At 31.3% G+C, this 14,173-nt stretch overlaps 1 protein-coding gene across 2 annotated transcripts; it reads left to right on the top strand.

Moving 5' to 3' along the window:
- Nucleotides 1-7,316: 7,316 nt before the first annotated feature.
- LOC106444543 (chaperonin 60 subunit beta 2, chloroplastic) lies at nt 7,317-10,062 on the top strand. 2 transcript variants are annotated; one of them, XM_013886001.3, is made up of 12 exons: nt 7,317-7,486; nt 7,605-7,665; nt 7,734-7,862; nt 7,932-8,246; nt 8,313-8,550; nt 8,633-8,802; nt 8,877-8,954; nt 9,017-9,088; nt 9,172-9,276; nt 9,356-9,424; nt 9,506-9,605; nt 9,722-10,062. In XM_013886001.3, the coding sequence occupies exons 2-12, from the start codon at nt 7,612-7,614 to the stop codon at nt 9,736-9,738; spliced, it is 1,347 nt and encodes a 448-aa protein (XP_013741455.1). In that variant the 5' UTR covers nt 7,317-7,486; nt 7,605-7,611; the 3' UTR covers nt 9,739-10,062. The 2 variants fall into 2 exon arrangements, with proteins under 2 accessions (XP_013741455.1, XP_022558686.1); XM_022702965.2 differs by having other exon boundaries at nt 7,425-7,486; nt 7,591-7,665.
- The last annotated feature ends 4,111 nt before the right edge of the window (nt 10,063-14,173 follow it).

Genomic DNA, 14,173 nt, shown 5'->3' with positions numbered 1-14,173 from the left:
TCAAAATAAATTCGTTATTTTTTATTGATAAAAAATAATTTGAAACTCACATATAAACTTTTTTTTAAGAATAGTATGTGTTTTACACAAGAGGCTTACTCCTCCCTGTCACTTTTTTTTTGGTAAATTCGTGGAAAATCAAAGAATGAGGTGACTCGATATAAAGAATAAGCCATAAGTAGTAAACAATGACACGAAATATTTTAGATATTTTCATAAAAATATAAGTCATGCAATTGCACTATATTTTAGTAAATTTTAATTTTATTACTAATATTAAACTAAATTATTAATATAAACTTACGTGCAGTGCGAAGTAAAAATTTAGTATTATGTGTTTAAAATAGATTCTCAAAACAAGATGTATCTACAAATTGTAAAAACAAAAGGGGAATTCAATATCTGGTGTAAGCTAAGATTGACATTGACAATATGAAAAATTAGTTACTTTAATGAATAGAAGATAGTTGTTTTGATGACTAAACATATAATACACCTAAGTTAACAAAAATCAATTGATATATTTACTTAATTAAGAAATTAACAATGTGACTTTCTAACAAATTAAATTCCCCAAACAGGTAAAACTACTTCTACTATAAGAATCATCTTGACCAATCCATATTCTCACAAAATCTCTCGTTTCACACTACAATAAACAGACAAAAAAATGATACAATTCAAATTTTGTGTTGTGATAGTACTTACATTATGGCAGTTCAAGCGTCAAAGAAAATTTTCCGTGCTTTCATTATTGTAAATTTACTTAGAATTCTTTTTTCAGCACAAGTATCTGATTCTATCAAGATGAAGGCATGTATGAAAAATTGTATCATAAATCAATGCATGAGAGGATCAGAAAAAGCGACTCCAGCCAAATGTTACACACCTTGCAAGATAATGTGTGATCCATAGAAGGCTGGAAAGGACATTGCTGATCCAAACATTTATCATAATCCCGTAGTGAGATTCTGCATAGATTTTGGCTAGATATTCAGTAGTTGCAACAAAGCTTGAAAACAATTTTTTTTTTCACTGCATAAGTTTTCTATCTTTATTTTATATTTTTGGTCAGTTAATATTTATTCTATCTCCTTTTCTGTACAAAAAAATATTACAGTATAACTTAACAAAGATATCCCAAATCCATGTGTGCTTATAGTTTTTGACCTAGTTCTTACATTTTTCAAAGTGTATCATATCCCTTTTATATACAGTAATAAGTATTTTTGATAATTTTTTTGCTTTTATATAAATGATAATATTACGATATATTTTTAATGTAATATTTTTATTTTTTATATACTAAATTTACTTATTTTTTTATACTTTATATTTACTTATTCTAATATAACAATAAATGTTTAATATAATATTTATATTTCTTATATTGTGTAATTGTATATTTACTAATTCTAATTTTCTTGCTTTTATACCGAATGATAATATTATGATAGATTTTTAATGTAATATTTTTGTTTCTTAGATTGTATATTTACTTATTATTTATTTTTTCTTATTGTATATTTATATATTATTGTTTAATGTAATATTTCTATTTTTTATATTGTATATTTACTTATTATTATTTTTCATATTGTATATTTACTTATTATTTTATTTTATTTTTAATAACAATGCTACATATTATCTATCGGAAGAAGTATTTTTCGCAGATATGGATGTTTTATGAAGTTCAAGGTCTCTTTTATTAGTATAGACTAGATTCTTTCTCCGCGCTACGCGCAGATAATATATTTAAATTTGCTATATTTATCATTTTATTTCTATGTGAATTTTTGTACATTAAATTATATATAACTAATTTTTAAATTTGATTTTTTATATATTTTTAGTTTGAAGTAAGTATTTCTATTATATGTGACACAATTAACTAATAAAATACGAAGAATCAAGTCCGAAATTTTAGAGTTATGTAAAAAAAATATAATTATGTATAGAACATAAATTATCTTAGTTTAAAAGATCGGAATCTCATCTCGAATAAATTCACGAAAAAAGTACTCTAATAACCTACTTAAAATATAAAACCCCATTTTCAAAAACAAAAGCGTACTTAATAATATTTTTTTACGCGTAATAGTTGAAAACTGACAATTGAATATCGATCTAGAATATTATTTTAATATATCTAATGGTGAAATATTAATTGTAATAAACAAATTTTAAATTTTGTAATATTACATAAATTAGGATTCTTTAAAATCTAAAATCTATTTTATTAACATAATATATTTTTATTCATTTATTATTTTGACGTTACAAAATATTGCTTTAGTTTTATTTGTATATTAATTTTTTAATAATTTAGTTTTTTAAAGTAATTTTAAAATTATGAAGAATATAATATATTTAAAATTATTAATTTAAATATATCCAAATATGATGTCTCATTTTTATGTGTGTTTGTGTTGAGCATATCTAATTTGTACTTTGTATATTTAATAACACCTTGTTGCGTGCCGTTCTACGGTTTTAATAAATGTGTTGTCATTTCATTTTTATTACTACTAACATGATTTTTTAGTGATCAGTGATAATGTATTTTTAACGTTATGTGTTATATTTTATCGTATATTTTCTAACTCTTCATGCTGGCACTTTTTTAGAATCATTTTAATTAGATAATAGGTTTAAAGATGTAAATAAAACTGTGTATGTTGTAAATTTAGAATTTTTAGTGTAACTGATCACTATCAATTATGGAAATTATATTATGATTTTATTTTACTAAATCTTTCTTTCTGTGTATATTTTTTGTTTTATTTTGTATTTTTACAATTTTATTGTCTTATTCTTTAATTGCAGAGAATTTCTATTTCCAATTTTTGTTTCATATACTTTAAAAGTCTTCAGTTGATTTTTATTTATTTTTTTTCTCCAATTACAATGTACAGTTCGACCGTTTCTTTTTTTGGGATTAAACTACTAATATCATCAGATAAAAAACCTTAAACTCCAAGAATGGAGCGAGTATTTGTGCTAGAGAAAACTGATTTAGCCACTAATATAGTGAGATATTATAATATTAGAAGGTGTGAAAACTCTTCTCTGTTGCCCTACGCTAGATATAATTAAGTTGTTGTCAATTGATTCTATATTTGTGTTAACTGGAAATACATCTTTATGTCTTCCTTACATCATCCTTAATTGGTTTACGGTTCGACCATTTCTAATATACTGAGAATAACATAATATTAGATGTTGATTATCAATTTCCAATTAAGAATGCACAGAACGAGAGAAATTCAAGGTGAAACAACTTTACAATTTTGTCTTCATATCTATATAGAGTTAGTTTATGGATTACTCTATCTGTATCAAAATATAATCAATTTTAATTAAAATCTTTCATATTTAAAAGTTATTACTTTAGAAAACTGTCATTTAATATATAAATTTAATCATTTACACAATAATTTACATAATTTATTTGGCCACACAATATCCAATAAATATAAAGTTACATTGAAATATAAAAACAATTTTTATAGTGAAAAAATACTTGTAAACCATTATATTATAAAACAAAGAGAATATTCAAATTATATTAAAACATTAGAATAGTAAGAATCAGAAAAGCTGAAATCTCAACGTCGAACATTTACGTCGGCCATACCTTAGACCATCTCCAATGTATTCCTCTATTTTTTCTCTAAAATAGAGGAATTTCATAATAGAGAAAAATTTGTCTCCAATGTATTTTTCTATTTTCTCTCATAAAAAAGAATATTCTTGATATATTCTTTTCTAAGTTTACAAATAATATTTTTTATTTGTGAAAGTTGAAAACCAGCCCAATTTATTTTAGTATTTTATAAAATTATGATATTATTTACACTAAATATTTTTTTACAAACTATTATGTAAATAAAAAAATATAATTATATTTATATAAATAATATATTTCACTAAAAAAATATTTTCAGTTATAATTGTTTAAGTAAAAAGTTAAATAATCATTTTGTGAAAACAAATAGAGCAGGTGACATGGTAAAAATATAATTTTTCATTGGTCGATTATTTTCGCCTACGTGGACATTCTATCTGAGGCTTATATCATCCAGTTTTAACTAAAATCTGTAATATTTAAAAGTTATTACTTTAGAAAACTGTCATTTAATGTACAAATTTAATCAATTACACAGTAATTTACATAATTTAATTGGCCACACAATCTATATTATAATAGTTGAGTTTTTTCTCACTCCTTAGCGCGCCACGTCAGCGTTTTGTGGACTCCATTTTTAAAAAGTGTGAAAAAGTGTCAAGGCCATGGTTCGAACACGGGTTATTGAGATATAAACACCAACATTTATACCACTAAGCTAAATGATACTTTGTACATTGATGGCCGAAACCTAATATATATTTCTGAAGGTCGGAAGCCATTGGTTCTTCGGCTTCCTCAGAGGGACGGACCTACAAGTGTATTATGAGTTTCATTTTTAAATGAGATTCACGTTAAATGAAAAAATCTCAAGTTTGCAACAATTATAGTTTTCCCATATTGTAAACTGTTGTCGTTTAACATGAGTTTGAGTTCTTTTCATCATTGTCTCAAACAAGTTTGAGTTACAGAGTTGTGCCGTGTGTCCGGTTGTAATCTATTTTTTCACCGGTGAACTCTTCATGTCCCCATCTTAAATCGCTTGATCATAAATGTTCCTGATTTGTAGCCCCTCTGTAAACCCTATATATATATGATTCTCATCTTTGATGAACTCAATCTGCATCTCCACAAAACTCATTGATTCCTCTTAGCTTTAACCATCTTCTAGAAAATGTTTCTCTATGCCTCTCCAGTTCCTCAAACCAGCGTCCCAACGTCTGTCACTCAACCTTTGAGTCTCTCTGTCTTGGTCGTAGTAGTCAGAGCATAGCCTCTGGCTTCCTCCCTGAATTTCAAGAAAGACAGGAAGTTTGTGGGAATCACGGTTCTCTTCCTTAATGAAAATGTAAGTTAATTTTCGATCTATCACACTTATTTAACATAATTGTTTTAATTGATCTCCTGATTCTTTGTTGAATAATATTATTTGTAGATTTTGTGATTCATGGGTTTACTCCCGTCGGACGTGCTAATCATTACATGTCATCTTTGAAAGCAGGTTCCATTGTGAAAGTCGATCGTTTTGAGGTTGCTAGGTGCTCAAGCATGTACAAGATAACTGATCATCCATTCCTCATTTGTTTCATCTCACTAACCATTATTGATGAAGTCATCACGGGTGCTCCTGAGACCAATCTCCAGTCAATTAGATTGTTCGACAATCTCCAAGTGATTGCGAGCACAAACCTAGAACTCTCAGGTATATTATCATATTGCATTTGGGTTTATATTATGTTTCGATATCATAAGTGATATTTAATCTCGCAGATGTGGTTGGGAAAATCTGTTATGTCCAGGGCTCTGACTTCACCAAAGAAACAACTCGAGTCGTTATCCATCTCCTTATTGATCCGTAAGAAACAATCAACACATAATTATGTTTATATTATTGTCTATATTGTGCTAACATCAATAATCAAAAATATTTCATACCCAAGATTTGTGGTCGTCTATTTATCTCTCTTACTTATCAATCTAATTTTACACAAATCTTTATTTTAAAACTTAAAAGAAACCACAATAACTCAAACAATCAAATCACCAAAAACTAGAATCCCAAAAAAAAGACGAATCATTAATGATCACCTCTCTTTTTGTCTAATCTTCTTACAAATAAAATTCAAAACAAATATATACCAAACCAATCAACTCAACTAAAACTCAACGACACATACATTGAGCCAGCTAAACAAATACAAACTACACGACCAGTTATTTAACAATTTACAAACTTACTTTCGCAGATGCTTACGAAGAAGACTAAGATGACAACCAAGATCAGTGAAATTACCTAAACAAAAAGGCAGAGTAAGTTACAAAATCTAATAAATACAACTAACAATGATTTTTGTTTGCATATTACCCATCAAATAAAAGAGAAACAAACACAACCACACCAGGAGATACAAGAGACAATCCCAACAGACACAAAGGCGGCAACAACATCTCCACCTGCTCACTCCTCTTGTCTTATGAAAATAGCTTACATGTTCAATGTCAACATGCCAATGATATTGTCTTCTTATGAGAAATACATATATTCGTTTAAAACCTATTAAGGTCCAAATACTAATTGTCCTCATTTTATAGTTATTTCTACAAGTCTTCATATATTTGTTTTAAAGGTCCGGTAAAAGCAACAAGTTTAAAAATAAAAAAAACATATAACCAACATAATAAGAATAAAAAAAATTTACTTAATACACACAACTTACACAACTAAACTGGAGAAAAAATATCCACAAACAAAAGGTACTCTCAACAACCTTAATATAATTTATGTAATCTCAACAGTACAAGTAACAAATTAAAAAAACAAACAAACAATAAATCTCAATGACACAACAAACAACACCACAAACTATATCAATTACGATTAGTCCTTCATGAGTGGAGAACAATGCATACACAGTTCATCATCACAACTCTAACCATATAATAAAAAACTTGAAAAACAATGGTCAACTCAAAACGCAAAATTCACAGTTACAATAACCCTAACAAATGAGATGAAACAAGAACTCGGTCTACAACCCCGCGCTTGCGCGAAGGCAATGTAACTAGTATCCCTCTATTTTTTTTTCTCTAAAATAGAGAAATTTCATAATAGAGATGAATTTGTCTTCGATGTATTTTTCTATTTTTTTCTCCTGATAAAGAATATTTTTGATATATTCTTTTCTAAATTTACAAATAATATTTTTTTTATTTGTAAAAGTTGAAAATCAGCCCAATTTATTTTAGTATTTTATAAAATTATGATATTATTTACACTAAATATTTCTTTACAAACTATTATGTAAAAAAAAATTTAAATATATTTATATAAATAATATATTTCACTAATAAAATATTTTCGGTTATAATTGTTTAAGTAAAAAGTTAAATGATCATTTTGTAAAAACAAATAGAGGTGGTGACATGGCAAAAATATAATTTCTCATTGGTCAATTATTTTCGTCTACGTAGACACTCTATTTAAATCTTATATTCTCCTTTTATTACTTGTTTGACTAACTTCTCAATCAAACAACAATCCATCCAACTGTTCACGATTTGCTACAAACCAATAATACATATCCACCCGTCATTGATCATTATTGCGCCATTATATCAAGAAATAAATGACCGGAAGCAACAGTCACGATTTGCTACAAGACATGCAACCGTCAAAGATTTGCTCGAAATTTCAAGGGACAAGTGATCATTTCCCTTTGTTTTTTTCGTAAAAAACAAAAATAAGACCAATCATTGCGCGCCTTTATAAGAACGAGAAGTCATAGTAGTAAGTGCCATCTTCGTTTCGTCAAAGAAAAATTAGTAAACTCTCTCAACCACCGCTTCTCCGTCACTGTGAGTGTCGTCCTTCTTTCATCTGTTGAGCTCAATTAATGTCTGCATGTTTTCAAATTATGTTTTGATTTGTCTATCGTTCACCAGTGATTTTGTCTAATTAGTGTTGGATTTTCAGTGAGAGTATGGATGCTTTTGAGAGAAAGTATGGATCACATGGTGTTAATGTTACTTCGGAGGTGTGACGTTTTATATATTCATTTCATTTATAGTGTCTTTCCTAAGCTTAGGGGTTTCTTCTGGTTAGGAGGAGGATTTTGAGGAGCCAGTTGAGAACATTGGTTGGAAGCATGATAGGCAAGCAGCTTCAAAGACCAGTGACTTAGCTGGTCATGGTGTTGGTCTTGCACAAGGTTTTATCGATGAGTGTGCCAAGGTAATTCTTCTTCCAGCTTCATCTCAAATGAACAGTTTAATAATTAATCTTATTAATTTCTTTTTTCAGGTGGTGGCTGCTGGTGCAAACCCTGCACTGATCTCTATAGGCATTGAGAAGACAGAAAAGGCTTTGGTTAATGAGCTAAATATAATGTCTAAGGGCAGTAACGCTGGCCGCAACGACCCTGAAGCTGGAAGTATGATTGCTGAAGCAATGAGCAAAGTTGGCAAGAACGGTGTGGTGGTCATTGACGAGGGAAAAACCGCTGAGAATAAGGTTTACGTAGTGGAAGGAATGCAATTTGAACCTGGTTACATGTCCCCATACTTCATAACGGACCATGAGACTGAGAGAATGTGTGTGGAGTACGATCACTTCAAGGTTAGATCTGAACTTACCGAAGATATTGTGATGAGCCTAGCTAACAAAGGTTTTCTACTTCTGCAGCCGCTTCTTGTTGACCATAAGATTACCAATGCAAAGGATCTTGATGGTGTTCTGGAGGATGCAATTAAAGGTAGAGACCCGATCATCATAATCGCAGAAGACTTTGAACAAGAAGCGTTAGAGACTCTTGTTGTTAACAAGGTTAGAGAACTATGGAACGTCGCAGCAGTCAAGGCTCCTGGTGGTTCTAGAGAGCTAAAGAGCAAATACTTTGACGATATTGCCATTCTAACTGGAGGTATAACAATCATTAATGTGACCTATCCTGTTTAGGAATCATCATTACACTGTTTTTTTTTTAAATCTATTTGTGAGTGCAGCAACTGTGATAAGAGAGGAAGATGGTCTTTCTCTGGACAAAGCTGGGAAAGAGGTTTTGGGTAATTCTTATAAAGTTGTCCTCACCAAGGAGATGACAACCATTGTGGGTGATGGAACCACACATGAAGCAGTGAACAAGCGTGTTGCAGAGATTAAGAATCTTATTGAGGTATCTATGTTGAGTCAAACCACAGAAGTAGTCTGCTTTATGTTGTGCTGATAAGTAAGTACATGGTTGTGCAGCAAGCGGAGCAAGGCTATGAGAAGGAGACATTGAACGAGAGACTTGCTAAGCTTTCTGGTGGAGTTGCTGTAATTCAGGTAAATAGTATTGATACACAACATAAGAATGTGTTTAGTGATCCTAACTATCTTGTTTAAAGGTTGGAGGACAAACTGAGACAGAGCGCAGAGAAAAGAAGCTAAAATTTGAAGCAGCCCTCAACGGTACAAAGGTGAGTTTTCTTAAACCAGAGGAGTTTGTTATTCTGACGACTCTCATAAACTGTTTTAATCTTATGATCTCATTTGGTTTCAGGGAGCGATTGAGGAAGGTACTGTTGTTGGTGGTGGTTGCACTTTCCTTGGCCTTGCGGACAAGGTTGATCCCATCAAGGATACTCTTGAAAACGAGGAAGAGAAGGTAAGCCATACCTTTGTGAGTTTTGAGAGATATGTATATCTCTTGACTGCATTTTTCCAACTGTTCCCTTTGACTATAGATTGGAGCAGACATCGTGAAAAAAGCACTGAGTAATGCTGGTGAGGGTGGAAGCGTTGTGAGCGAGGAGGTAACTACATAACAAAGAAAAACTCTTACTCATAACAAGAACTTTGTCAACACGAGTGAATTTCTGCATTTTTTTTTGCAGGTTGTGAGAGGTTCCTTGGAACATGCGTTCTCTACTGCAAAGTGGTTCTTGATGCCTGATGTCAAGGGGCCGGAAGCTCGCAAGCCAGTGGACATCTCTGGTTAGTCCAGTCCAGATACTGATCTTATTGATTGATTGATGGAAGCTTGGACAATAACAACAAAAACTCATGTTTCTCCATCACTGAATCTCTTTTGACCTTTGTCTTTGTTTCAGGGTGGGTAGTGAGATAGATCAGCCTGGTTCGCTCTTGGACATGAGAGAGATGATCATTCCAAAATAAGCAAGGATTACTCTATAGCTTGCAAACAAATTATGTAATAATGTAATTGCTTTTTAAACCAGAGAATAATGTGTTTATCATATGTGTGGAATCATTTGTAATAATGTAATGGGTTATAAACCAGAGAATAATGTGTTTATCATGTGTGTGGGAATCATTTTTAATAAATTGGGTAAAAGTCAAAAGTCACATTCTTTCATTAATCTTCCATGTAACTTATCAAAATACTATATGTAATTTAATGTTTGTTGAAAGTTTCATATGTGCAATCTCATTAATATTATTTGAAAAGTCAGTTTCGTATATGTCGCGCTCACATTAATTATAACAACTGTTAATTATAGCCGTACCCTTAATGAATCAAATACATCTAATTAGTACTATTAAAAAAAAATATTTTATTAGGTTTCCTTTTTCTTTTTACATTTCAATTTTAAATTATTTGTCCTTCTTTATATTTAATTGAACATTTATAAAATATAAATGAAAATAGATCTTATATATAATGTGATTCATAGAAAGTAAAGTTCACAAAATAATCTTGATTTTAATGTAAAGAAATAATTTTCCTTTTAAAAGATAAACTTAAACAACATAATATATATTTTACAAGTAATAATTATTTTATTTAAATCAATCGATTTCTCAAATTATTACAAAAAATATAATTGAAATAACATAAACTAAGATGCCTTTAATGAATAAAAAACTCTCTTTTCTTGAAGTTTCCTTTTTTAAATTTCCAATTAACATGTATAATTAAGAAAACAATTATAAAAATCAAAACAAAAATATTATCTATATATAATGTGATTTCATCAAAAAGAAAATTTAGGAAAATATCTTGATATTAAAGTAACAAAACTATCTTTAATTTTATCATTTATGGGTTATGTTTTTTATGCAGCTTCATACCGATCATTACTTTATTTTTCCTAATTTTATTTCTGAAAATTAACATATACCAACTTATTAAAAAATCAAAAATATACACATCTAAGATGAAGAACCAAACTAATACAACGAATAAAATTAATTTGATTTATCTGAATGAGATGAAAAATAGTTGGGATTTAACTCGAAAGAATATATGTAACACAAGTACACAACATATCCACAAATGAGTAATTAGACCAATCCAATTCTTCTATCTAAATTTTAAAATTTAACTAAGAAGAAAATACTATTATTTATAGTAATACTCAATATATTAATAAATAAAAATGCAATTCTCAAAATTATAGATATATTAACAAACTATTTCAACTAAGTTCCTTTGTATAGCTTATAGTAATACTCAATTGTATATGCATGAGGTTTCAAAAGACTATTGTTGTTAACCGGAGCTTCTAGCTTTAGTGGTAAAGGGCTTACAGTTGTGAGTACCGCCACCTGGGTTCGAATTCCGGCCACTGGGGAATTAACATTTCGGCATCGCCAGGGACAGAGTACCGACACGTGGCAACACGTGACTAGTCTGGATCACTTCTGTGGGGCCAGGATACCTCTGTATAATTCAAAAAAAAAAAGACTATCAATGTTATATTTATTTATGTAACTTTGAATTGATCAACGCTTTAATTTATTTTTGCTATTTGATTCTCGAAACAACATATATTAAATTATGCATAAGCTTACTCAATATAAATACAGTCTAAGAAAATACTCAAACTAAATACAAAAAAAAAAAATCAAAATTTTAATCTACAGAACAAAAATACTCTGGTTGACTTGAAAATATTATATTATCCAATATATCTAAATAATAACCAAGCATACAAAATATTATTAAAATAAATCATACATTTTAATTACAATATAATTTAACAAATTATTTAAAACTAAAATATTAATAAATTATTATAATATATATTTATATCCGTGCATGAGCACAGATAAAATCAGCTAGTCAAAACCTTACTGTAAATGGTTTTTTTTTTTTTTTGGCAACAAACATTTACAGACTCATGTTGACTCTGTAAACCAAATTGGTAACTCTGCATCCATGTGAACGACGAATGACGGTTGTTTCCTAACACTGCGTGCTAAGCTATCCGCCTGTAGGTTCTTCGTCTGAGGTACATGAACGATGTCTGAGTTGAGGAAACTTCTTTTTAAAAGCTTAATGTATTCCAGGTAACTTCCAAATGCTGGCCATTCTTCTGGTTCCGAAACCATCTTCACCAATTGAGAACAATCCGTTGCAAATATAACCTGAAACTGTCTTAAATTCTTCATACATTTCATTGCCCAAATTAATGCTTCCACCTCTGAATGTAGAGGTGAAAGACATGCCTTTACATTCCTTGCCCATAGTAAACCATCAAAACCCTGTAAAGTGCTATACCAACCATGCCCTGAAAATAAGTCTTTGTCTTTCCAATAACCATCTATGAAGCACCATCGTCCTGAAGTCGGTATTGTGGGTCTGTTCTGTGCCTGATGCTCCCTCGTTTGATCATTTACTACATGTGCCTCAGCCCAAAGTGTTGATTCCAATTCTCCTATTTTCAATGTGTCCCTTGGATCAATATCCAGATTACTAAACACTTTGTTATTCTGACCTTTCCATATATACCATAATATCCATGCAAATTGGTGGTCATCCATGCAAATTGGTGGTCATCCATCCTTGGATTGACTCTCCAAAATAGATGATCCATGTTGGCGAAAAAGGAACTAATAGGAAAAATATTAGGGTTCGATGGTATCTTAGATAAAGCCCATACTTGACGTGCTGGAGGACATTCAAAAAACACATGGTTTATTGATTCCTCCGGGTCTCCATATCGAGCACAACATATATCCCCTTGTATTCCCCTTGTTTGTAGATTTTTCATTACCGCTATACATCCTGAAAGGATTTGCCATAAGAAATGTAGTATCCTTGGGGGGCACCGCACTTTTCAGCAGAAAGCTTTTAGTATATCCACTGTATAACCATTAAATTCTGGTGGTTTTTCTCTATCAGGATAGACCCGGTCCACTTGATAACCTGATTGAACCGAGTATTTCCCATTGTTAGTGAAATGTCATTCATTCCTATCTTCCATCTGATTTCTACTTAAAGGTATACTTTATATAATGTTTACGTCATGAGGATCCACCAAAGCCCTGACTGCCTGTAAATTCCATGTTCGGGATTCCGAGTTAATGAGAGAATCCACTGTGAGGTTCGGGTAAATGTTTTGAAGGTTTTTGTTTGCTGGCCTCGGCTGTAAATGTTCTTTTCTAGAGAAATAAACCATTTTACTCAAGTCGATGTTAATGGGCCTATTTCAAGGCTATCGATAATGGGCCTCTTTTATCACGTATTCATCTTCACGCCTCATGTGACAAGGCCGGAAAAAAACGTGGCCCGAATATACATCTTGGATCCGATTAACCCAGTCGACGTTGTCTAAAACTCGAGTCGAGAGTGTACTTCTAAGAGCATGTTTATTGCAGGTCTCTTAGGTTGGGGTTCTTAGCGTAATATAAGATACGGTCTCTTAGCGTTTAACTAAAAAATCTAAGAGACGTTTCTTAAATAAGAGATATAAGAGATCTCTCTTAGCTTTTTTAGTTAAAAACTAAGAAACCGTATCTTATATTACGCTAATAACCCCAATCTAAGAGACCTGCAATAAACATGCTCTAATTAATGTTTGAATTAAACAACAATCCATCCAACTGTCATGATTTTCTATAAACCAATAACATATCAACCAGTCATTGATCACTGTTACGCCATTATATCAAGAAATAAATGACCGGAAGCAACGGTCACGATTTGATATAAGACAATAAGAGCACCATTAACGGAGTCTTTAATTAAGGTCTCTTAGGTTAATTGTCATTAAAAAGAAAATGAGAAAAAGAAAAAGAGGAAGACACGGCTCTCTTAATTCATGCCCGCAAGAAACATCCCTTATTGACAGGTGTCGAAACAAGACTAGGTGGAGAGAAGGTGGTGTTCGACCTTCTCGGCTTCTCTCTGTCTTGAATCCTCTCCTCCACGAAACCTCTCTCTCTCTCTCTCGATTCCTCGCCTCGGTGGTTCCTCCCTTCTCCGATCTATCTCTCGTCGGTGTTATATCTGTCGTCGGTGGCTCTCGTCGGTGGCTCTCGTCGACGATCTATCTCTCCTCGGTGTTTGATCTCTCTCGATTCCTCTCGTCGAGGAACCGCGTTGTCCTTCTCTCTCTCGATTCCTCTCGTCGGTGACCTCTCTCTCGTCGGCGATCTATCTCTCTGTCGCTCTCCTCGACGGCGACGGACCTCTCTATCTGTGGCTCTCCTAAAATCAAAAGGTGAACCGGTTGTTGTGTTGTTTATGCATGTCTTTGATTATGATTCTTCGTGGTTTGATCGAAAGTTTTATTTGTTTGTTCTGTTGATCATGT

This window comes from Brassica napus, chromosome C5 (genome assembly GCF_020379485.1).
Source record: "Brassica napus cultivar Da-Ae chromosome C5, Da-Ae, whole genome shotgun sequence".
In the NCBI taxonomy this organism is placed as follows: Eukaryota; Viridiplantae; Streptophyta; class Magnoliopsida; order Brassicales; family Brassicaceae; genus Brassica; species Brassica napus.
The sequence above is the reverse complement of the archived record's forward strand: the minus strand, read 5'-3'. Positions and strand labels throughout refer to the sequence as shown.

What these genes read in the sequence shown, in the direction of transcription:
- LOC106444543 (XM_013886001.3), top strand. Translation starts at nt 7,612, where the DNA reads ATGGATGCTTTTGAGAGAAAGTATGGATCACATGGTGTTAATGTTACT. An exon ending in TGGAGTACGATCACTTCAAG is followed by an intron (nt 8,247 to 8,312) that starts GTTAGATCTGAA and finishes CTACTTCTGCAG; the next exon opens with CCGCTTCTTGTTGACCATAA. An exon ending in GTGGAGTTGCTGTAATTCAG is followed by an intron (nt 8,955 to 9,016) that starts GTAAATAGTATT and finishes TCTTGTTTAAAG; the next exon opens with GTTGGAGGACAAACTGAGAC.